Source organism: Hemibagrus wyckioides, linkage group LG05 (assembly GCF_019097595.1).
Source record: "Hemibagrus wyckioides isolate EC202008001 linkage group LG05, SWU_Hwy_1.0, whole genome shotgun sequence".
Lineage (NCBI taxonomy): Eukaryota > Metazoa > Chordata > Actinopteri > Siluriformes > Bagridae > Hemibagrus > Hemibagrus wyckioides.
In genome coordinates, this window is record NC_080714.1 from 24,413,685 (window position 1) to 24,438,502 (window position 24,818).

The 24,818-nt window shown below is 36.7% G+C and overlaps 1 protein-coding gene across 2 annotated transcripts; it reads left to right on the forward strand.

Moving 5' to 3' along the window:
• Positions 1-9,105: 9,105 nt before the first annotated feature.
• Positions 9,106-23,716, forward strand: si:dkey-8e10.3 (serine/threonine-protein kinase SBK1). Of its 2 annotated transcripts, none has more exons than XM_058388869.1 (4): positions 9,106-9,191; positions 18,797-18,973; positions 19,631-19,833; positions 22,965-23,716. In XM_058388869.1, exons 2-4 carry the CDS (start codon positions 18,805-18,807, stop codon positions 23,613-23,615), a joined length of 1,023 nt encoding a protein of 340 aa, XP_058244852.1. In that variant the 5' UTR covers positions 9,106-9,191; positions 18,797-18,804; the 3' UTR covers positions 23,616-23,716. The 2 variants fall into 2 exon arrangements, with proteins under 2 accessions (XP_058244852.1, XP_058244851.1); XM_058388868.1 differs by lacking the exon at positions 9,106-9,191 and adding an exon at positions 17,022-17,191.
• Positions 23,717-24,818: the final 1,102 nt, after the last annotated feature.

Below are 24,818 nucleotides of genomic sequence, written 5' to 3' on the forward strand. Positions count from 1 at the left end.
TAATTTAGTAATCTAGTGTCTAGAATTAAATAATATATTTATAAAGATTTATCTAAATAATATCTATTAATTTTGCATTTAAGATGTACCCACTTGCTAATATCTTTTTTTTCTTTCTTTCTTTTCTTTTCTTATTTTTGCAGGCCTTCTTCCCTCTCCTTCAAAATCAATTTGGTGATGGTTATTCCAGGAAGCTTTGACAACCATTATTTTATTTCACTGTCTCCCACTTTATTCACCCTGTTGGCTATTGAGGTCAGAATGCATTAGCATGCAGTGACCAGGAGAATGTAGAGATGGTCTTTGATGGCCGCTTTCTCTTTCAGTTCCTTTTTTTTTTCTTGCGGCTTCGTGAGCTCTCCCCTTTTGGATGGTGCACAAAGGCCTCCCAAGGAGACAGATCCAGTCCAGTTTGCCGCCATTCCACATAGGGACACATAGTGTTCTGAGTCAGCAGGAGGCTGGGATACGCCAGACACTCACTGGTCCTGATACAAAACTCGGAATGCGACTTTCATTTTTATCATCTGCTATTTCTGAATTTAAAGCTGCTCCTTATAGCAGAGTTGAAACTGCAAGAAAATGCAATATATCATGATTTTTTAAAGGATAAATTGTACACAATGCAATGTCATATAATGTCACAATGCAATATAATACATTTTAAAAAAATCTTTACTATAGTATCTGTAAGTGTGATGATGTTATAACCTAAAATGATGATGTCATGATCATGATTTATATTCATGCACTTAATGAGGCATAATTAGTGTTTATGAAGACAGGTATTATGTACACTATATTCAGTTATAGCAGCTTCCAACAAGGAATGATGAATGATGGATTCAGAACAAGTGCTAACAACAAAACTAGTACAATTGCGTATAATTATATTGAGAAGAAAATGTTCATAATCCAATCCACAAAAAATCCAAAAAATCCACAAAAAAGTAATAAAATTATTGAATGAAAGTGACACAGGGGATTGCAGTGACAGTGTAAGAGCTAGTTGTACATTCAAATAAATGAACAAATGAACAAATGAATGACTGAATGAATGAATGAATGAATGAATGAATGAATGAATGAATGAATGAATGAATGAATACATCTTGTATGCTATGGTACTCTTAAAAATCCCTGGCTTAATATCCACTAACTACACAGTAAATAAATAAATTAATTAATTAATTAATTAATCTTAAATAATTTGATAATCTTAAAATTCCCTGGCTTAATATCCAGTAAATGCACAATAAATAAATAAATAAATAAATAAATAAATAAATAAATAAATAAATAAATATTTCATCTTAAAATTCCCTGGCTTAATATCCAGTAAATGCACAATAAATAAATAAATAAATAAATAAATAAATAAATAAATTTTTCATCTTAAAATTCCCTGGCTTAATATCCAGTAAATACACAATAAATAAATAAATAAATAAATCTTGTATGCTTTGGTACTCTTAAAAATCCCTGGTTTAATATCCACTAACTACACAAACAAACAAACAAACAAACAGACAATAAATGAATAAAGTTAAACTAAAAAAGCTATTAGTTGTAGAAATCCACAGAACTCAGTAGTTTATTAGGTCTATACAGTGTACTATAAAGTATTCAGGCTCTCACTATCTGTATCTGTAATCTGTATTTGTTTACAGCTCCAAATATCTGTGCCTGAATTCAGATTCTCCCCTGTAAATAAAATGTTACCCTAAAATGAGAAAACTCAGTAAAAATGATCTGTAAATGGGAAATATGTGTAGATATTTCTTAAATTTATTATGAGAGGTTCACACTTTCAAATAAAAGCTTTTTAATCCTATTGTATATTGATAATTTGCATGCAATTACTCAGTGCTGGACACATAACAACGTACTAGTGGCCAAAGCCATGGCCGAGTGCCCTCACTCCCCTCTCTCTCTTTATGTCTCTTTGAAAACCGACATTGTCCACTCCAATGAATCCACGGTGGCGTGGGAGGGCTTCCTTTGACCGCTTTGAAAAAAGAGTGCTAGCAGAAAGCTAAACTCTTGTGAAAACTTCCTCTTTGGTTTCCTTGGCTCTGACCCCTGTCTGATCCCACCCACAATGCCCTGATGGGATTTCTAATGTGGGGCCAAGTTGCAACGAGGAGGGGGCAGCGGCGCTCTAGGAGAGGTTCAGGACATTCGGATAGGGGGAGAGAAGGGGAGGAAGGGTGAGTGCATGCTTGGCCTTCACTCCTCTGTCTTCTTCCCATGGCCTCCATGGACACGGGATCCCACAATGCAACTCGCTCACACGCTTTTCAGAAGGAGAAACCCATCAGAACTGATTATGACTGATGGGACTTTCCAAAAGAGAGCGCGCATGCACGATGAAATCTGGGTCACCCCCTGAACAGCATGGAGCCGCCATCAGGGCTAACGAGTGACAGGAGACCACCTGTAGAACACTGTTAGGCTGAAACGGAAGTTCATGATCCAGGGACCTCTACATTATAATGTGCTCCAAGACGAATTAGCAGAAAAAGGTGTAGTTGCAGGGGCAAGGGCAGGCTTTCAAAGAGGTATCACCTATGATTTGGTTCTAATTTACAGAGCCTCTAAGTGCACACGGTGGGGATTTTTTAAGAAGGTGTGGCCAAGTAATATTATATTTGAGGCTTAATATTTCACAGCCATAATCAAAGCCAAGTGTTATAACTGTGTAATGTCCTCATATCATCTCAGGAAGTTTAACCTTGCCACCATCTCCTCAGGCTTGATCATTAGGAATAAATTTTATGGACAAATAGTAACTTAACTTTACACATTATAATTTTTTTCTGTTTCTATACTTCCGTAAAGCCGCTTCACAACTCAATGTCCATTGTTATAAGTGCTATACAAATAAATTGAATTAATGAATTGAGCCTATGATTTAATATGTTGTGGAACCTTTGGCTTCCAGTTCATTATTTGAGTGGGAATGGTCCCAAAGCTCAGTGCAGAATAATGGTATATTGGTACAGCCTTGGCAGCACGATGGCTTAGTGGTTAGCACTGCTGCCTCACAGCAAGAAGGTCCTGGGTTTACTCTGGGTACTCTGGTTTTCTTGCACAGTCCAAAAACATCTACATTACGTTGACTGCTAATTCTAAATTGTCCGTGGTTGTGTGTCTATATGTTTCCTTGCAGTGGACTGGTGACCTGTCCAGGGTGTACCCCTGCCTTTCAACCAATGTGTGCTGGCATATGCTCCAGTGACCCTAATTAGGAACAAAGTGGGTATAGAAGATGGATGGTACAGCCTTTCTTCTTTTTTTTTTATAGCAAATAAACATTTATAGATTCCATCTTGTTAGGAAGTTGGGGTCAGAGAACAGGGTCAGCTATGATACAGCACCTCTGGAGGAAAATATGGTTAAGGGCCTTGCTTAGGGGCCCAACTATCATCATATTCTGATTAATAACCCAGAGCCTTAACCATTGAGCCACCACAGCTATTGCTTCTCTATAAATCATTCCCAGATTGGAATCAATTGTAATACCATCAATCATCTCCATGCTTCACTTTCTAATTGATCTAATTCAATCGATTTCTCCGTCTCACTCATTTTCAAATGAAAGAGTTCCCACGTGAAATGGGCTTTGGTATAAATGATGATTGATGAGCAGTCTTGCCTCACATTAAGAGCATTTCTGATGTAAAGAGACAGATGCTATCAGTGTCAGGTCAAACCTGATTAACTCTGGGCGTGCAGAAAAGGACAAAATAATTACAGGGCACTGGCAAGAAGTCAAGGGATGGGTAAAAATCCAAAAAACACAACAGATATGTTTTTGGTTGACCTTCTTCCCTCAGACATCACGCTGATTTTAAAATTAAATACATTCTATGTACTTAACACAAATTTATCAGTATAGGTATACAACTATACACATATTAGGTTCATTTATTAAATGTGTACTATTTATCACACACATAGTTTTGGATTAATGATATAAAATTTTTAGGTGTGTGAAGTTCAAGTGACAATGGCGACGTGTGTTTGGATCAGAAAAACCAACACCGCTAACACTGGCACAAATTCCTGACAGTAGTTAGCCGAAAACATCATGCCTGGATGCTAATGGTGCCCAGTTTGAGCACCTAATGTGATCATTCAAACATGACTTACAGCTACCCTTTTATATAAATTTAGTAATACAATTTTTAGGCATATACTTTCCATGTTGACGTGTGTATACATTTTTTTGGACCCCTCTGTATATGAACACTGCTACACTGAGCCCAGGAAACAAAAAGCACATTAAGGGAAATGATGTAATGAACCAAGGAATGCCTTTAAGACTCTCACTTCCTTCTCAGCATCGCTCTTTTCACAGTGGAACAAACAGTCTCTGAGTGAAAGGCTAATTTAGAGCTTGAACACGGTGCCAGATTCACACGACCCGGTTTGTGTGCTAAAATCGAAACGAGGCCTGGCTGCAGATTCACACAGTCACAAGCACCCTTTAAAAGTGAAAAGATGCAGCGTGTGATCAGAAGCCTGGGAAATCCTGAGTCATTGCTTATATTATTGATTGCATAAAGAAAAAAGGGTTTATTATGCAGTCATCAGCTGTAAGGAGGACAGAATGTATTCAGCAGGTTCCAACAGGAACATGGTCATGGGATGACGTTACAGAAATAACGTCTTCTTTCAAGGTTTTGAAAACATGGGTAATGATGTAATAACGGTTAGCATCACAATTGAGGTGATTAGGACACTGTGAGGCTCGCACGATGTAACACCAATCTTACCAAAAGTTTTACAAACTTAGAAGAGGGAAAACTAACACTTAAATGCTATGTACAAAGTTCTCCCGACACCTACAAATGTTCTAGCAGCTAACAAAGTATTATTTTTTAGCATTTTGCTTTGAACAATCTGGTCCAGTCTAGTTTCCTGTGTGCTTGGAGAAAGTTCTACATTACACTGTGCTCAAGTGGAACATTTGGAAGGCAAAAACACACACAGTTCAAATCCTTAAACTTACAAGAACACGATTGCTAAGCAACTGGGAATAGCCATAGTTAGTTTATGCTTGATGTTAGCAACAGTTCTCGCACACGTTGAATGGTGGGTACGTTGTGTGTTTGCCTTTCAACCACAACTTCCCACAGATGTAAAGTTCAGAAAAGGTTTTTTTTTGAGGCTGCTATCAGTTACGAGGTGTTTTCAGGAACCTTAAAACATGCAGAATGAGACTGCTAAGAGGTTAGCAAGTGGATTTATAACAGTTTTGTGTAATATCCAAACACATCTGAGGAAATAGTTGATATTTCTGACTCTTATGTCTTACAGCCTCCACAATTCTGTGTGAAAGATTTGTGGCTATGTGCTAGCAACTTTATTAGCCGCAACCGCTAAGGATTTTGGTTTTAGCAACAGTTCTCTCATAAATGAAATGATGAGTATTTTGTGCTTTTCTTTCTCAACTGCAATGTTCAGAAATTAGTTTTTTAGCCTTGCTACAATTCACCACAATTCGCTGTATGAAAGATTTGTGGCTATGTGCTAGCTAACAACTTTGCTAGCTTCAGTCTTTCAGTAGTTAATGCCTGGTGTTAGCATCTGTTCTGTTATCAATTAAATCATGAGGATATTGTGTGTTTGTTTCTGGACTGCAACAGCTGGAAAAAATGTTCTTTATTTTTTTAGCCGACTGTCATTAAAGAGGTCTCTTGAAGAGCCTAAAGCATGCTGAATGAATCTGGCAAGTGGTTAGCGACTGCATTTACAGCAATATGGAGTCCTCGTAATTTACTAACAATTTTCTGAGGAAAATGTACAATCTCTAGCTATGTGCTAGCTAGCAAACGTTGTTAGCTGCAGTTGCTAAGTAGTTTGGTGTCTCTGATGAATATTCAGAAAATTTTTTAGCCCGCTATCAGTTCAGACGCGTTTTGAAGAGCCTAAAGCATGCTGAATGAATCTGGTAAGCAGTTAGCAAACGAGTTTAGAAAACATACACTATCATGGAGTCTTTTCCTTGTACTTTACCAACACATCTGAGGAAAATGTTGCTACTCCTGATTATTTTGTATTGTTTCCACTGTCATTTTGCCATTAAAATATCCGTATAAAAGACTTAATGTGCTAGCTAAGAATCTTGGTTATTAGTGCTTGGTCTTAGCAAAGGTTCTCTGACTTAAATAAATGCTGAATGTTCAATTTTAGCAACAACGAAAATATCCTATGGCCGTAATAAAACTTTGACCTTGACTGCTATCATATCGGAAGTGTTTGGGTAATCTACATCATGCAGAACAAAAATGGCAAGGGGTTAGTGAGTGCATTTAGAGGAAAAGCCGAGTTGTGAATCTGCTCAGGAAGAAGACAGAAACCAGAAACCGAAAAACAAAAAAACAACAAAACAGAGTCACATGTTCACTGTCAGCATTGTCTCTCTCTCGCTCTCTCTCTCTCTCTCTCTCTCTCTCTTTCTCTTTCTACGAAGCCAAAATTCACACTTCCAGTCAGCGAAAGAACGGATGTGTGAATGTTTAATGTGCTGATCAACAGACCTTCTTAGAAAGACTACGGAAGAATACAGAAGGCTTTCAGCAGAATGCGTGTTAAGCCATTTCCTCCTGCTAATTCTCTGAACACTGATATAATCCCCTGAGCTGAAGATGCTGACTGAAGAACTCCTAAAGGTCAGAGAGAAAGACAGAGCGTTGATCCGGCATCTTCTTCTTTATCGTGACAGCATCTGTGTAACTGAACCACTTTTCGACGTTTTGCTCCCCAGTAGCACATGTTGTGTCTGCCAGCTACACACTGTTGCCATGGGAACCATATACTCCAGTCTGGCGTGTACGTATGGAGAGCATAAAATGTCTGGTTTCAGTGTGAGAGGGATCACGTGACAGAAAATCAAAGCACAGGCTTTTGCCCACGTGTCTCACATGATAAAAATCAAGCATTGAAAGCAGTTTCTATATAAAATGGACTAAAAGTCTGAGAAATTCTTTAAAAAAAATAAAAAATAAAAATGTTATTTATTTATTTATGTATTATTATTATTATTATAATTATTATTATTATTTTATAATACATATAATAATTAGTAGTAGTAGTATTATATTATTATTATGCTTATTTTATTATTATTTTCCTTTTTTCCAGCAAATGTCAATTCATCTGATGTATTAAAACACACACACACACACACACACACCTGATCCAAAATCACATCATAGTCACTTAGTAATACCCTTTTTTTTGTCCTTTATTTTTATGTGTCTGAACACATAGTGTAGAATATTGTGGAATGTGGAAATCCCACAATGCACTGCAACATGTGTTATGTTATAAATATGCCTAAATCATATAACCGTAGCGATGCAGAATGCTCATAATGCACTTTGTAAGAAACAAGGTATAAGGGTTCAAATGGGTTATTGCTCTGTTAGTAGACACAGGACTTTGTGTCATTGTGGATTCTTTAATTTGATATGACCACACTGGTCAAGAGAAAGGTACAAACATTAACCATAGCTTTAAATACCCATATGATAATTAAGGAATAAAACATAACTGGACGTGCTGCTACAGGACAATTATTAACCATCGGGTGGTGAAATGTTCTGATTGTGTATTGATTATTGATTATAATGGCATGTCCTGCTTTTATTTATTAAAATACAATATTTTCAATCTGTTTACATTGACATTAAGGTTGTGTAAAGGGTTTCCATGGTGATTTAGCAGATTTAGTAGATTTAGGATCCTGTGCAGGAACGCAACCCAGCCACCGAGGGGTTAATTCTAGGTGCCAGTCTCAAGCCCAGGTAAAAAAATGGGAGGGTTGCATCAGGAAGGGCATCTGGCTTAAACCCTGTGTCAAAGCAAAACATGTGGATCGGATGATCTGCTATGGCGAGCAGCCGAAGGACAACAACTATGACAAGGTTGTGGAAAAGTCTGTGCAAATGAGTCCTGATTGTTGGTTTACTTGAGAATAAGACAAAAAGTTCAGCTTGTTATAAAGAGAACACAAAGTGCAAAGTCATAGATCCTAAAGACCTGAAGACGTTAAAGCCACAGCTGAAACCGGAGACTCCTTCCAAACATCCAAGAATTTTTTTTGACATGTTTAACTGATGGAATTAAAAAATCTGTGTGTTAAATCCAGGTGGATTTTGTGTTTTTGTTTTTGGCCACCGAATGAATTGTTTGACCAGTGATTTGCATCTATTCCTAAAAATCTGTACACACTGAGATTCTAACCTCACAGTGAACTTTTCCCCATTTAAGCTGGACGGTTTTCCTAAAGTGTCAGACTTGTAGCATGTGCTTTTGTTCAATGCAAATAAGTTTGTACAGCTATGTCGTAACTGGAACCATATAAGGAGAAAATTCTGCAAAATGATGTGGTTTTCATGTCCAGTACTCGGTACATCACACCTTTTTTGTACATCTTGTTTTGACACACCTGATTCAGGTCACCAGATCATGAAGAGGTTTATAATTATTGATGTGCTAAATGAGGTTGCACCAATCTGTACATACGGGGCCTCTGCTGTGAAGCAGAACCAGAACAGGAGAGAGTTTTAAGTAGATAATGTAACAAGATGCATGCTTTTTTGCTTTTGTGAATGCATAGTACAGACCTTTGAAGGGAACTGGGGGTTCGCCACAAGCCAGCCAGCAGCGTAATAGCAGGAGGTTGCCCCCGGCGTGGGATGGTAGACCTCACAAGACTTCCAGATCAGCAGTACACAGGCTGTATTGATTTATTGGACATTTTCAATCCGTATAAACACACGAATTATTTTATCGCTACAAGTCTGATATAAAATGAATCAGGACACTGTTGGCTTTTCAGAGGCATATGATGATATTGCCCCCTAATACGCTAGGAAAAAACAGAAATACTAATAAAGACCTACAAATCCTTAGTGTCTACTTTCATATGTGCTTCATATTAACCTCCACTGTGGAGTGAGACATGAGAAAGACATTCAATGACACAACCAAATAGATAGAAATTCCATGTTTGGCCTCTAGGGGAATAAAGATGTAAACATAAAAGATGTTGCTACAATAGTGCAAAAGAACATTCAATATTCCTAGCAGTAAGAAGGAGTTAAGGATGGAGCTGGACCCCTTTAATTGTTGGGCTCAACACTGACAGTCCTGGGATTTGATCTCACAAGCTTCTGGTCAGAAGATTTTTTTGCTATTAAAACTAATCCCAGTTTGAGGACCATAATGACATGCAACATTACTCACACATTTACACACTGAAATGTTAAACCACAAGCTCAAACTTTACCTTATTAACCAGCTAAATAGATCAATAAATGATTAATAGGTGGGATATTCTGATTGCATGAATGCTCTGCTTTCATTTCTTTTCTTTTTCATTCAAAATATTCTGGTAGACATGTCCTTTCTGCAATTCTTGCAGCTAGCAAAGATGACCTAGCAGCATGACTAGCTCAGATAGCAGTTGGTTAGACCAAGCTGGACTTTTCATTTCTCATTTCAACACCAAAACCCAGGATGTCAAGCAGATGCTTCTGAAATTTTAATGAGTCATTAATGTCAAACTGCTGTTTCAGCCACTCCTTGTATGATTCTGTTGCTTATACAAGCTACTTGATGTGCCTCATGCTTGAATATTTTGCTTTATAGCGCCCTCTGCTGGCTGTTCCTACCACCTCTGTTATTACTCATAGTCATTCTGATTAGCTCTTTGGATCAGTTGTTCTTATGATTATCTTTAATTAAACTTAAATTGTCTCTTACTAAACTGTTCAGCAGGTCTGTTTGGAGCTTCAGCATGCTGTAAGGGTTGAGGAAGTTTACGCATTTGCAGAATAGCACGCTCTGACCTGAGTGACCTTCCTGTGTTTCCGATCAGGCGTTATGTATAGAGCCGGTGAGACTGTCTATTGTTTGTGAAGTGTGGACAGGCGACATTAGAGGAAGCAGGCAAGGCTTTTCCCGCAAGTGACACGTGAACTTCTTCTTTCTTGCAAAACGGAACCCTAAAATTTCACTTTCCCGACACTGGCCTACGGCTTGCACACACCGAGTTTCCTGTTTTCAAAATGTTTCACATCACATGAGGCGCTCAAAGGGGGTCTGGGTGGAAGAATGAGGCACCAGAAGTGGAGGGGCTGAGAGGGGGCGTGTCATTGTGCTTGTTATCGGAAAGATGTTGAAATGTGAAAGCTGTCATTTTTAGTGGATGAATATGGGCCTGCTTTGGGGGTATGGGGGGAATGCAGGGACCGTGCAAAAAAATACATAAATAAATCATTCCTTAACAGTTAATGCACCATTTTTCTTCTCCTTGAATTCAAGCTAAAAGTTTGCAATTCAAGCATATCTTGATTGCTTCATTTTAAATCCACTGTGGTGGTATTTAGAGGCAAAGTGACATGAGAAATCACGGTGTCACTGTCCACACTGAATGCACTGTCAAATATTTTATGAAGCCAAATGTATTCAAGTAATGAATTCGAGTTTGTATTCAAGTAACCGGGTTGAGTGGCACAAGCCAAATGTATTCAAGTAACCGGAATGAGTGACATATCAATGACATATTGATTGTTATACAGAACACTACTACAATGATAAGCTACTTTTTTTCATTTTTGAGCTTGTAATCAGAGGCAAAAGCTAGCATGTGTGTTCGCTAGCATCTTTTTAGCTTTTGTACTTATTTGTAAACCTCAGATCTGTACTTGAACAGTTGAGTAATATCATGGACTTTCACTGAACTTTTAATGTCACTGAAATGCCATTTAAGCACAGAGTGATGAGGGTTTTTGTTTTTTTTCTCTCCAGAGGTCACTACGACGAAACTTCCTGAGCAGGTCACATCTCGGTCAGGCAGAGTTTACTTAGAGGTTACTGACAGACGTAATGAAGAATATTTAGAAATCGCGGTAAAGTGAATAGTCAGTTTTCAAAGCCGATGTGTTAGAAGCAAGAAAAATGGGCAAGCATAAGGATCTGAGTGACTTTGACAAGATCCGAATAGTGATGGCAGAGCTTCTCCAGGTCTTGCAGGGTGTTCCCAATATGCAGTGATTAAGACCTATGACAAGTGGTCCAAGGAATGACAACTGGTGGACCAGAGACAGGTTCATGGACATCACTGCAGTGTGTGGGGAGGGATGGTTCGATATTGAAGTAGTGCTAGAGTAGCATAAAATGCTGGTAAAGTTCTATACATAACGCCTGATCGGAAACACAGGAAGGTCACTCAGGTCAGAGTGTGCTATTGTGCAAAAGTAATGTTTGTGGCTTTGGACCAGTCAGATTGCCCATACTGACCCTGTACACCACCTACAATAAGCCTGTGAGCATCAGAACTGGACTATGAAGCAATGAAAGTCTCTTATTTTAGAAAGAGATAGCACTAGGATGCACTATGGGAAGAAAGCAAGCTGTTGGAGGCAGTTTGATGCTCTGTGCTAATGTTCTGCTTTCGGCAGAACATGGGGGAGCAGGTGGTTTTAATGTCATGACAGGTCAGTGTGTATTCATAAAGGACATCATCAGTCATTTTTTTCCTCTGACGGAATTTTTTCTCGAGATTACCAAACCATCTACTACAAATGTTATCAAATCTGGGTATTCTGAGTACATTTTTGTGTAATAGAGGAAGCGGAAATTGTGTAATGAGAACAACATGCTTCATCAGTTACAACAGAAATATGTCAGTGTAAAGGCACTGCTTGCAAACCACAAGGCAGTAAGTTTCATAATCAAAATACGCATCAGCAAAAAAAACATAACAAGATGTCTTTACAACAATGTGCAGCGCAGTCCAGCAGTGTTCAGGAAGTCAAGAATGAAAAAGACCACAGGATTGTGCAATCTCTTTTCTTTTTTCTCTTTCTTTAACAAAGCCTCATTACTTAAGTCATTTCATTTATTCACTTACAAGTTTATTACACTACATTAGTAGATATAATAAATAAATGACTAAATAATAATAATAATAATAATAATAATAATAATAATGATTGTTTTATTGAGGTAAACAAAAAGTAAAAGGTGTCAAAAAAAGTCAAAATGAAAAATAAATAAATAAATAAATAAAATAAAAATAAACTTAAATTAAAAATAGAATCAATCAATTGATTAATATTACTACTACTACTGTTATTAGTAATAAAAATAATTAGAAAATAAAATAAAATAATAAAATACACACAAAAAATTTTAAAAAATGATAACAAAAGATAATCATAAATTTTAAAGACTGAACATCTGTGTCTGGAATTCACCCTGACAAGAAACACTCATCTTCTGTTGCACATCATTCAGTTTTACAGTATAAAACACTGGGTTTTTAACTGTAAACAAAAAGTAAAAGGCACAGCAGATGGAAGTCAAAATGAAAAATAAATAAATTAATTAATAAAATAAAAAATAAAAATAAACTCAAATTAAATTTGATTAATGAAATTAAATTAATTAATTGATTAATATTACTACTACTACTACTATTGTCATTACTACTACTACTACTACTAATAATAATAAATAAAATAAAATAAAATAAAATAAAATAAAATAAAATAAAATAAAATAAAATAAAATAATAAAAGACACACAAAAATAATTGAAAAAATGACAATGATGTTGAGCATCATTCTGTGATTTATTTAAACTTTTACAGTATAAAACGCTGGGTTTTTAATGGCCTCACTCTCTGATATATCAGACTTTTTGCTTAAATTCTTGATTTTTATTTTTATTTTTTATTCAGTGCTACCAGTGGAGGTCACTGTAAACCTACACTTAATGCAGAGGCCCACAAAGTGATCCTGGGTCTGGATTAAACCGATCAGTACTTTAAGTAGCTGTAGCAATAGTAGTAGTAGTATAAGGTAAAGGTAACAACAGTAATAAGAAATAGAGAATGGTCTTATAAATAGAGAATTGCCTTATAGTCAGTCAAATAGATGTCACTTATGTGTAATTCTAGCATGGTATAACTGTCACACACTGGTAATAGCCCCTCTGCTTTCCCTTTGTTATTGCGTACAGCCAATAGATATGATTCAATGTTTGGTGTTGATGCAGTTGTATTTGAAACTGGAAGTTATAGAAATTAATTCAAGTGACTTATATAACAGTCAGCTAATAGCATTCGGTATATATATCCGGTTTCCATGCTGCACCATAATCGTGAGAACCGACAGAATTTATTAATGTTAATGTACAAATTTTTACATTAAAATGCAAATAATTAAATTAATGCAGCTGGTCTGAAACATGGTTATAAAATAAATATAATGAAAATTAAAATAAATTTTTCTTCAGATATTTGTTAATTAATAATCATCCCATTATTTTTTAAATATTTTAATTTGCTCGAATTTTAATTTCTGTTGTCATTCTTCTTCGTTTTATAACAAAAGAATAAATGAAAGACTACACTATATTCTGAAGTATTATTATTATTATTATTATTATTATTATTATTAGACAATAATAACGTGTGATCAATTCAAATGTATCAGTAGCAGTAGTAATGTTATAGTTTCCGGATCATTGTCCTACAACCTTACAATTTCATCATGACTTCCTCAAGCGACAGAAGCAAATAAAGAAACAAATCATAATTCACCATTGGTAGTAATTTTGAGCTTTGTTTAATGTGGAATTTAATCAAATGCTTCATTTAAAAATGAACGTAGCAAATGTATGTGCTCAAAAATTAGTTCATTTCTAAGATCGTAGTAATGCTGTGGAAGCTAATCTCCAGTTTACACAGATGATTACCAGAAGTGTAGTACAGTTTATTCAATAAAGTGAATGAGAAAAGTGAGCAAATGGGTTTTTGATGGTTCAGCGACCAGCAGAATGGCAGTCAATGCCTCTCTGATCAAGCACACTTGGCACTTCTCTGGTCTGCTCTGTAAGACAACACTCCTCTACCACACACTCAGCTGGCAAGAGAGACAGCGAGACGGAGGCCTGAGATAGTGTGTAGACAGCACATATATACATCTACTATAATCTTAACATGACGATCCTTCCTTGTCATCCTGTTACACCATAGCTGACATTCTCACACTACACTTCCTGATTTTGCTATCAAAGACACACACGCCTCTATGGAGTTATCCCATTGCCTCAACTACACACTTTCAGAGTCGGGTTACACGGTGGAATTAAAGAGGCTGCTTTTTTTTTAGAGAGAGTAATTTTTTAATCCTTGAAGGAAGCGTGCTCCAACAGCTTGAAGTGCTCAATGCTTCATTTAAGCAGCATCGAAATCTGCAGAACGACCCTACCCGGGACCCTGCTAATTCTTTTTCTCACCTTTTGCTCCTGTCCCAAAAGCTGGGCCAGCCAAACAGAAAATGCCCAGATGGTAATTAGGTCACAAGACTAGCACACTGGGTGCCGGTCTGTGCCAAAGTGACAAAATGTGAGCTAAACAGGGATGTGCTGACCTGCCATTAATCAACGGAAAAGTCTCACATGCACACGCGAGGCTGAAAGACACGGGAGAATCAGTTGATCCCTCAGCGAGAATCTTACCACCTTTTTCATCCTAGTTTGGAAACACTTCTGCTTTCAAAATCCCTGATCATTACGCTCTTCTATATTAAGCTCTTCTCTCTCCTGCCACCAAACAATTTGACCACAGAGCCAGGATGATGGCCTACACTGGCGGTCTTCACACCCAGCAGGTCAAGGCCACAACACTGAACATAACACTTCTCAAAACCGCTGATTCAACTGAAGGAAACTGGATGATCAGCTGAATGCATGGAGAAAACAAGCTGTTCAATTCTGTGGCCCTTAAGAAGCTTTCTTCTTAGTCTTAATAGTAACTGTAAGCAGCTGAAAAAGTCAGAGAATCAGTATTATACTGTCATATAGTATTTTAGTCGTCTAGTGTAGTTTTACGAATTATAGTAGTAGTAATATTGGAATCAGTAGTATAGTATACTAGAGAATAGACATAGTGTAGTTTTCAGAATGATCAGTAGTAGTAGTAGTATAGTAGTAGTAATAGTAGTAGTGTAGTAGTAACATTAGAATCAGTAATATAGTATATTTAGTGTAGTTTTAGGAATGGTAGTAGTAGTAGTTGTGGTGGTAGTAGGAACATAGCAGCCAAAGTATAACATTGCTGTGCTGTAGTAGTAGTCGTAGTAGTAGTAGTAGTAGTCTATATTTAATTTAGTAGTCTATATTTTACTTATATTTCAATAAGTAATATAATTATAATAGAGCATAGAAGTAGTATAGTGTAGTTTAAGGAATGGTAGTAGTAGTAGTTTTAATATAATAATTGTAGTATTACATTGCTGTTCTATAGTAGTAGTAGTAGTAGTAGTAGTAGTAATAGTAATATTTCAATCAGTAATATAGTTATACTAGAGCATGGAAGTAGAATAGTGTAGTTTTAGTAATGTACTTAGTAGTAGTAGTAACATATTGCTGTGCGGTAGTAGTAGTAGTAGTAGTAGTAGTAGAAGAAGTAGTAGTAGTACTAGTAATATAAGAATCAGTATTATACTAGACAATAGATGTAGTATAGTGTAGTATTAGGAATAGTAGTAGGATATTAGTATTAGTATAATACTGTTGTGCAGTAGTAGTAGTAGTAGTAGAATCAGTAGTAGAATTAGTATTAGTATAGTAGCAGTACTACAATATTATTTAATTATATAGTATAATATTGTGCTGTATTAGTATTAGTATTAGTATTATTAGTTGTAGTAGTAGTAACAGTATTAGCAGCAGCTGCAGCAGTATAGTTATATAGAAGTAGTATACTACTTATATAAAGCTCATATTAATGGTAGCAGTATCAATAGTTAGTAGCAGTAGTGTAGTATAAATAGTAGAAATAAATAAGTGCTTTAGTTGTAGGAATCATAGCGGTATAGTAGTAAGTACAGTAGTAGTATTTTAGTAGTAATATCAGTAACAGTAACATACTATAGAATATAGAATTATTATTATTATAATGATATGATCAGCTGTTGTAACTGCTGGTAGTAATGAAAGCTTGGGATTAGTAGGACCAGGATTTGAAGTATCAGTAGCAATAGTAGTAGCAGCGTAATATCGTAAAGCTATAATAGTATAAGTAAGTGGTAGTAGTAGTAGTAGTAGTAGTAATGGTAGTACTAGTATACACAGATGTAGAAGAATTAATGGAAGTAGTAATGGAAATAGCATTTGTAGCAGTAATAATAGTAGTAGTTGTAATAGTGTATATAAGACTTAGACTCTCTCTCGATCTCTCTCTCTCTCTCACACACACACACACACACACACACACCACAGGTACTACGTATTGAAAATAAACCTGCAGCTGCAGCAGTACTGTCTGGCCGCTCATCTGTCAACACAGAAATGTAAGTGAGTTCATGTGAGTGTGTGTTTATATGGTCAGACGTGTCCAGGGAAACGGGGCGCCAACAGCGATGTCCCTGCAGGAGAACGATTGAGAGCTCAGTGTAGATGTCACTTATGTGTAATTCTAGCATGGTATAACTGTCACACACTGGTAATAGCCCCTCTGCTTTCCCTTTGTTATTGCGTACAGCCACCTGTTGTGATATTAAGCGGCATAAAAATGGTTTATTGTGCAGTCGTTTCTGTTCAAAACTAGGGTGTGATGATGTTTGCATGATATTCAGGTTCGGTATTACTTTTAAAACTGCTGTTTGGGTTAACGTTGAGCCATTTCAGCGTTATTAATGAGCTCAGTGCGTGTTTCTTCAAAGCATTGCTGGCCGGTGAGAAACTCTGCCAGTAGCGGGTGCTGAAAAGGCCACTGATACGAGTGCTAAAGGTTGGCACGTTGTACATGCATGTGTGGACATTTGTTTCATAGTGTATACATTCATTTATCCTTTGCATCAAAGGGTGAATGTGGGTCTGTACTAGGAGATTGATATTAGCTCATGAGAGCTCCAGTTCCTCGGGTGAGGGTTCTGAAGGTGTTTCTCTGACTGAGGTGTTTTATGTAGAATCAGCAGCAGAGAGCGGTAAGCCTTCAGCTGAAACCGCTTTAGTGTTAACAGCGGTCAGAGAAGCACCTCCCTCGTCTGACTCCTAGAGAGAGATTGAGAGAGAGAGAGAAAGAGAGAGAGAGAGAGAGAGTATGAAAGGGAAGACATCCAGCACTCGTAACGATCAGAGACACTGAGAACTGTGAAAGGTAAGACAAAGTAGACAGACCTGTGCATGTTCGAAGTGTGTGTGTGTGTGTGTGTGTGTGTTTTCTTAAAACAGACTCAAATGCATCTTACTAAACATTTTTGATTCATGTTTAGTTCTTCAATATAGAAATAATAACAAAATAAACAACCAAAAAAGCAAATAAATAAATAAAAGCTTCTGAATAATGCCTGTATATTTCTGTCTAATTTGCACATTATTTGTCATAGTAAATTGATTAATAAAAAAAAAAAACCTGCATATGAGATGTCGTGATGTGATGCAAATGTAAATATTAATATTTAAGCAGTGTCACTTCTGCTTTGCTCTGAGTTAAAATTAATGTTTGCTGTTACGCCCCATGTGGCAGCCTGCTATATTATATGGGTTTAAGTGTCCTTTTGTTTTACAGTCGAACCCATTGTTTCGAAGAAGAAACATCTTAAGTCCAACCTTTACTTTTTCTAGCGCTTTATTCCGATTACAGATCAGAAATTACCATTAAAACCAAAATTAGTAAGTAGAATCCAGTAAATCTTATTGTAATTTGTGTAAATTGTTGTCCTTGCTATATAGGATAAACCCATATGGGCTACATATTTATGTCTGCTAAGATTAAGAACACTGAATGAGACTTTAGCTTTAAGAAGGTGAAGAGGTTTGGAATCACATCCATCACATTTTTCAACACTTTTTTATTCCTTATTCTTTCATAATAGCAAAATGTATTAATCAAATAAATAAATAAATAAATTTGCCTTTAAAAAATAATCTGACTTTTTTAGAACACCATTTTGGACAGCATATATATATAAATTTATATAAAACAGACGTAAAAATGCACAGACCATTGAAATCACTTCATATAATTTCAATGAATCCAAAATGTAAATAATAATAATAATAATAATAATAATAATAATAAAAACAAATAGGTTTTTCTCTTTACACTTAAGGAACAGAATTTATTGTATTTCTCATACTTTCCTAAATGTTTTATAAAGTCTCTATAACAACTGCGAAAATATCCATAATGAAAATATATATTTATTGATTTATTACTTATTTCCATTATAAATGTCTGGTGCTTATTATTGTTTTATTTATGATTTATTTATAAAAAAATGATTTTATTATTATTAATTCAGCCGTTATCTTCATTTATATAATATTAATTATTATAAGATATTATATAATTTATTATTTAGTTAATTATTATTTATTTTATTTTATACTTTATCATTTTTATTCTATGTTTCTATATTCCTATAAAACTGCTTTGAGACAATGTCTTTTGTTAAGAGCGCTTTACAAAAAAAAAGGGAAAAAAAAGAAAAATTGAACTGATTTAATAATCAATTATTTTTAGGTAATTAAAGTTAACAGCAAACTGGTTGTGAAATAAATGTCACAATGCATCTCTCTTGTACTTATTTCTCTGAATATCCCATGAACACAACTAGTGATGATTGTTTAGATGGTAAACAGTGCTGCTTTGTGCACAAGAATGATAAATCTATGCAACGTAATAAACTCAGCAACGACCAGGAATTGATCTGTGAGATGAAACCTAGAATTATGTATTTTTCTGCTGTACTTTCGGCAGACAGAACGATGATGGAGCTTGGCCCTGCCGAGGACGGAGGCAGCTACATAGAGGAGCTGATGGAGCTCACGGCACAGAGTCTGAGTCGCCTTGAGATCCAAGAGCACTTCAACGTCATCAAGGAGATCGGCCGGGGCAAATACGGCCGCGTCCTGCTGGTTACTCACCGCTGCAGGGGTGTGTAAACTAATGAGCAGTAGCATTTATTATCCTTTATCATTTTATTTTTTGTAGATGACTTTAATTGAGCAATTAATTGTGTACGTGTTTGTCAGTCTGCTTGTCTAAAAGATAAACACAAATAATGTACTTCACCTGTATTTCCTGATATCCACGTTTGAACATTTTCACAGGAGAATGTGCAAAGTTTCACTTTTAACATACGAAAGATGGGTTTTGAATGGATCTCCATTAGGATACTAGTCTTGATATTACTTGGCATTGGATTAAAAAAAGAAAATCAGGTTACTTAGCCTCGAATCTGATTTCTAGTTAAGCCTCAGGAGTCTGATTGAGGTGATCTGGTGATGTTACAACCCATTTCCACACTGGTTAATACTCAAGTAGTGTTTTTAGAGTTAACGTTGTGACAGTGTTTTCCTTCTGAAAACTGATATCCTGAAACATTAGCTTATGTACACTTGTACAAATGTAATCGAAGCGTACAATCTTTAATATATATACTGAGATTTATAGCTTCATTGGCCTACATAAACAGGCAGCTATAAAAACTGGTATCAGATAAAAATTCTCATGTAGAACATTATGTGCATAAGCGTGTAATGTTTGATCCTTGATGTCTCGTGTTTCTCCTGCTTGGCGGATGTGTGGCAGGGACACCCATGGCACTGAAGGTCCTGCCCAAAGCGTCGACCAAGCTGAAGGGATTTCTGCGTGAGTACTGTATCTCGCTCCGTCTGTCCAGCCACCCGTGCATTGTGGGTCTGTTCGGAATCGCCTTCCAGTCCGATGAACACTATGGATTTGCTCAAGAGCTGGTCGTCGGACGCGATCTGTTTGCTATCATCAAACCAAGGGTCAGTCATGGCATCTTGGGCAAATTAACTCTTTTTACCAGAAGCCAAAAAAATTTAATCCGCATCTCTTCAGACCTGAATGTCTTTGTCATGTCTCACTCCACAGTGGGGGTTAATATGAAGCTCATATGAAAGTAGACACTCAGGACTTTAAGCATTTGTAGCTTCTCAATTTCTTGTTTTTTTACCTAACATATTAGGGGCAATATATTCATAGAAAAGTTCCAAAAAATGGTTATTTTCAAACCCAAACCCATTTATATCAAACCCATTTCTGATCTCTGAGACCCCCACAAGTGCTAAAATCTGAAGGTGTTCATCTTCAGCCACTAAAATTCTCACACTTGAGTCCTGACTCATTTTATATCAAACTTCTGGACATAAAATCATTCATTTGTTTATATTGATTGAAAATGGCTAATAAGTAGAACACCAGTTTACTGGTAAAAAGGGTTAAGTAATGTCCTCTACAGTCTTTCAGTGTTTTCCTGTTCTCCTTCGCATAATTACAGGCTTTTATACTACAGCACAGCTGAATTCTCATTTCTGATTAGTCAGAAGCTATTGATCAGATTTTAGAAGCTGTAGATAACAGCTCTGACAGAGCTGAACAACCATCCATCCATCCATCCATCCATTTTCTATACCCGCTTTATTCCTAATTAGGGTCCGGGGATCTGCTGGAGCCTATCCCAGCATTTTTCTATTATTTACTCAACTAACATCTGTTTATATCTAATACAACATAAGCGATTACATAAACTTACTTGTTACATGAATGTTCCAGAACATAAAATGTAACTACAAACTGATAAATCGTGTGATTTTTTTCATATAATTATTCTTTAATAAATTAAAAACTGATAATTGTTGGTAAACTGCTGCGGTATATGAGAAATGAAACACTGTAATATACTAATATAACTCCGCTTTGTGGCAGGCTGCGTCACATCATGCTGACGTCAGTAATTTGCCTAAAGCAGTGTTATATATTTGTGTTTTAGTCTTTACTTAGTTTTCTAAAGTAGTCCAACCGAAGCAAAAAGCCTTAAGGGAATCAGAGTTTTAAGAGTATAATAGTAAGATTTTTTTAATAATGAATTATAAATAAGAAAGAAAGAAAGAATTTTAAAATTAATATATATTATATATAATTAAATTATATATATAATTTATATATAATAAACAATAAACTATATAATATAATATATTTTTCTAAATATATATATAATAAATATATAATCTTTTTATATAATTTTTAAAACATTATATTTATGTCAGAGAGCATATTCAGCTCTTTTTGAATATTAAAAAAAGTTACTTATACTAAAAAAAGTTGTTCTATCTATCTATCTATCTATCTATCTATCTATCTATCTATCTATCTATCTATCTATATATATATATATATAGAGAGAGAGAGAGAGAGAGAGAGAGAGAGAGAGCGCTTATAAATCTGTGTCTGAATCTGAATCTAGGCTAATGTCTGCATTAAGTTTCACCCGGTGTCTGCTGGGATTCCCATCAGAATTCTCTGGTTTTCTTACAAAAACGTCCTAATACATGTTTATTGTGCTCCGCGATGGACTGACATCCAATCTTGAATGTATTCCCACTTTGCGTGAGGTGTGAGAACTTAACCAGGATAAATCGCGGACTGAAGCTAAATTAATGCTAGAGCTATTGTTCTGATCCATAATTAGCTTGTTCTTCAAAACAAATGATGCAGTAATGATGCAAAATCCTGCAGACAGAAAATTCTGATGTAAATGTAGAAGTTGATTTGAGACAAAGCACCAGTCATTTCATTACGGCTACACCATCGTGAACAACACGCAGCAGAACAGAAGCAACAGCAGGATAACAAAGGAGAATTATTTGCATAGTGTTTCTCCCGCTGCACTATTGGTGCGACAGTAATCATGTCTCAGACAGGTTGTTGGATGAATGCATGTAGTGCATGCTTAACACACATTTCAGCAATGTGTGTATGCACGGGGAGGAACTCGGAGCGTTTGAGTCATCGAGCCACACAGCTGTCCTTCCTTTGGCTCAGTTCAAGTTGAAGTTCTCCGAAATGTTAAACTCCACTCAAACACATTTAGATTCACACACACACATACACATACACATACACATACACATACACATACACGTCTCAGGTCTCTTGTAATGACGGTGCAAAAGAGGTCAAGCCTGTGGTCAGGATACCAAAGCGTATCCCACTTTTACTTACATTTTGTTCATGCCATTTGTAACACCCGGCTTTGTTGTTCGACAAATTTGTAAATGCACGTTGCCATAAAAAGCTTCATAAATTAGGATGACAGCATTATCACTTGCAGTAACTGCTTCGTTCTGGTTGCCATGAATATCAAGCCAATTCCAAGAATGGTGGCATTGAACACAAGGCATACAAGGGATACCGTCTGGGGTCCATCACAGGGCATTATATTCAATATATTCACACCTTGGGGCAATTGCTAGACATGTTTTTGGACAGTGGATGGAAAGCAGAGAAGATGTGGATATGGGGGCAACATGGTAAATGAGGGATTCTAGAAAGCTGGCAAGGTTTCTAAGGACTTTTTTTTAAAAAAAATACTAAAAAAATTATTGCTAATTATTTTCTCTTTTTGTGCAGAATGGTATGTAGGTTTTGTAAAATGGCATAGATCATCAAGAAAAAAACAAACAAATAAACAAATAAATAAATAAATAAATACAAATTTAGTGATTTGGGGATACAGTGATTCAGGGGATATGGTAGCTTTGTGATTAAGGCATTGGCGTACTAATTGGAAGGTTGTGAGTTCAAATCCCAGGTCCACTAATGCTGAGCTCCTGAGCAAGGCCCTTCAATTAAAAAATGAGCTAAAATGTAAGGGGTTCTGCTAAATGTAGTGATGATTTGAAAACAGTTTCCATAAGTTTAGTCAGAACAAATATTTCTAGCTAAAATGCCTCTTTTGGAATGTTGTTTCTATGTTATTTATTAAAAGGAAATGCTCAGTATTTTATGAAGATTAACATTAAACGGCTTCTCGAGGTAATGAAGTGCAATCACAAGACTTAAGTCAGCACTCATGGTTTTATCATGAAGAAATAAGAGGCTTTCCTCTGTTCCACAGGTCGGGATTTCTGAGCGTGTTGTAAAACGCTGTGCTGTGCAGATCGCCAGTGCATTGGAGTTCATCCACCACCTAGGCCTGGTGCACCGTGACATCAAACCCGAGAACGTGTTGCTGCTGGACACCCAGTGTCGCCATGTGAAGCTGGCCGACTTTGGCTTGACGCAGAAACGTGGTACTTTCATCCGCTACATCTCAAGCACGCTGCCCTACATGGCCCCAGAGCTGTGCGCCATGGTGCCAGAGGCCGGCCAGGAAACCCCTAAAGTGCCACCGCTCAGCATACAGCCCAACTTAGATACCTGGGCCTTTGGTGTGCTGCTTTTCTGCATCCTTACAGGTTTCTTTCCCTGGGAAAACTGCACAAGCACTGACAGCTTCTACGAGGAGTTTGCTGAGTGGCGGCAAAACCCGGAAACCACAGAAGTCCCATCACAGTGGATGAGATTCACGCCGGTGTGCATGGAGATGTTCGCCAAGCTGCTGACGCTGGAGCCTAACGACCGACCCACGGCGGATGTGGTGAAAGGGTATGTTGGAAAGGACTGGGTGAGGCCAAAGTGCCCAAATGGACTGATGGGTGAAAATGGAGGAGTAAGCAGCATGACAACACTGAGCAGCCCTTGCCGTAGTAGCCCAGTGCTACAGTAACGCCTTTATGTGACATTCCAACACAGTCTCATTATTGCAAGAAAAGGGGGGGGCTATCAGGTCAGGTTGGACATTTGAACATTTCACTCAAACAATGGCAATGGAAAGATTTTTTGTGCATAGTTTGTGCTCTGATATTGTTATCCAAATTCTAGAAATAAAATATATATCACTGGATGGTTAATAAAATGTGAATAAAAATGTTTTTATTGTTAGTCTAGGTCTGAGATTTAGAATAACTCTCTACTTTGCTATGTTTCTTACTATTACACTGGAAAAAGCATGAAAATCATCATAATGTATTATACTGTATACTGTACTGTTGTGTAATTATACTGATAATGTGTAGCCTTCATTGCATGAACAGGCTTCTGAGCTGAAATATTGTAGAGTTCTAGTTTTATTACACTGCTGTGTTTGTGTTAAAGAATAAACTGGCACTTTAGAAGGCACTTTGATGTTAAAAACCTTTGTCAGTGTGTAATCAGTGCAGTGTATGTTATATATTGTTAGAAGGCAGGTCATATTACTAGAAGCTTTGATCTACACACACACACACACACACACACACACACATACATTTTATACCCTGCAGCCTTTCGCATTTTAATAATCTACCGGCATCTACTGCAGCTGGCAGGCCGGTGATGGACAGTAGTGTTGGTGTGTCTTGGCACTAATGCTGATGTCCCTCTGAGAGGCTTGTGTGTCCTGAAGTCCAGGGGGCACTTTGGCTCAGAGTGTGAATTTTGCAGCATATTTTAAGTCTTACACCAACCAGGATTGAGTTTCCATCATGGCTGATAGACAACAAGCTCACTTCAACCTTTCAGTGAGAAACGGCTCTGAAGCCCAGAGTGAAACACATCTCGACTCTGCAGTGAATATAAATCAACACCCTGACTGTTTTATACGGCGGAGCTGCAGATCTGTAGTAAACTTAACACTCTGACATGAAGAGGCAGCTGTGTTGGAAATTTGCCCTAGATTCTATTACAGTAGCTTGCAAATAACCAGGTTTGAGAGCAACTCCGGTAGGAAAATATATCAGTTTTCCTCACACTTAGCTCATGTTGATGTGTAGATGATATACAACAACGTATCTGGCTATTAACTTGATGAGCTATTAAACTTGATGAGCTACACCGGTCGTTTCTGGAAAGCTCTTTTCTGGGCGACAAGAAAAAACTGAGATGGGATGAA

What these genes read in the sequence shown, in the direction of transcription:
- si:dkey-8e10.3 (XM_058388869.1), top strand. Translation starts at nt 18,805, where the DNA reads ATGATGGAGCTTGGCCCTGCCGAGGACGGAGGCAGCTACATAGAGGAG. An exon ending in GGTTACTCACCGCTGCAGGG is followed by an intron (nt 18,974 to 19,630) that starts GTGTGTAAACTA and finishes GATGTGTGGCAG; the next exon opens with GGACACCCATGGCACTGAAG. An exon ending in TTGCTATCATCAAACCAAGG is followed by an intron (nt 19,834 to 22,964) that starts GTCAGTCATGGC and finishes TCTGTTCCACAG; the next exon opens with GTCGGGATTTCTGAGCGTGT.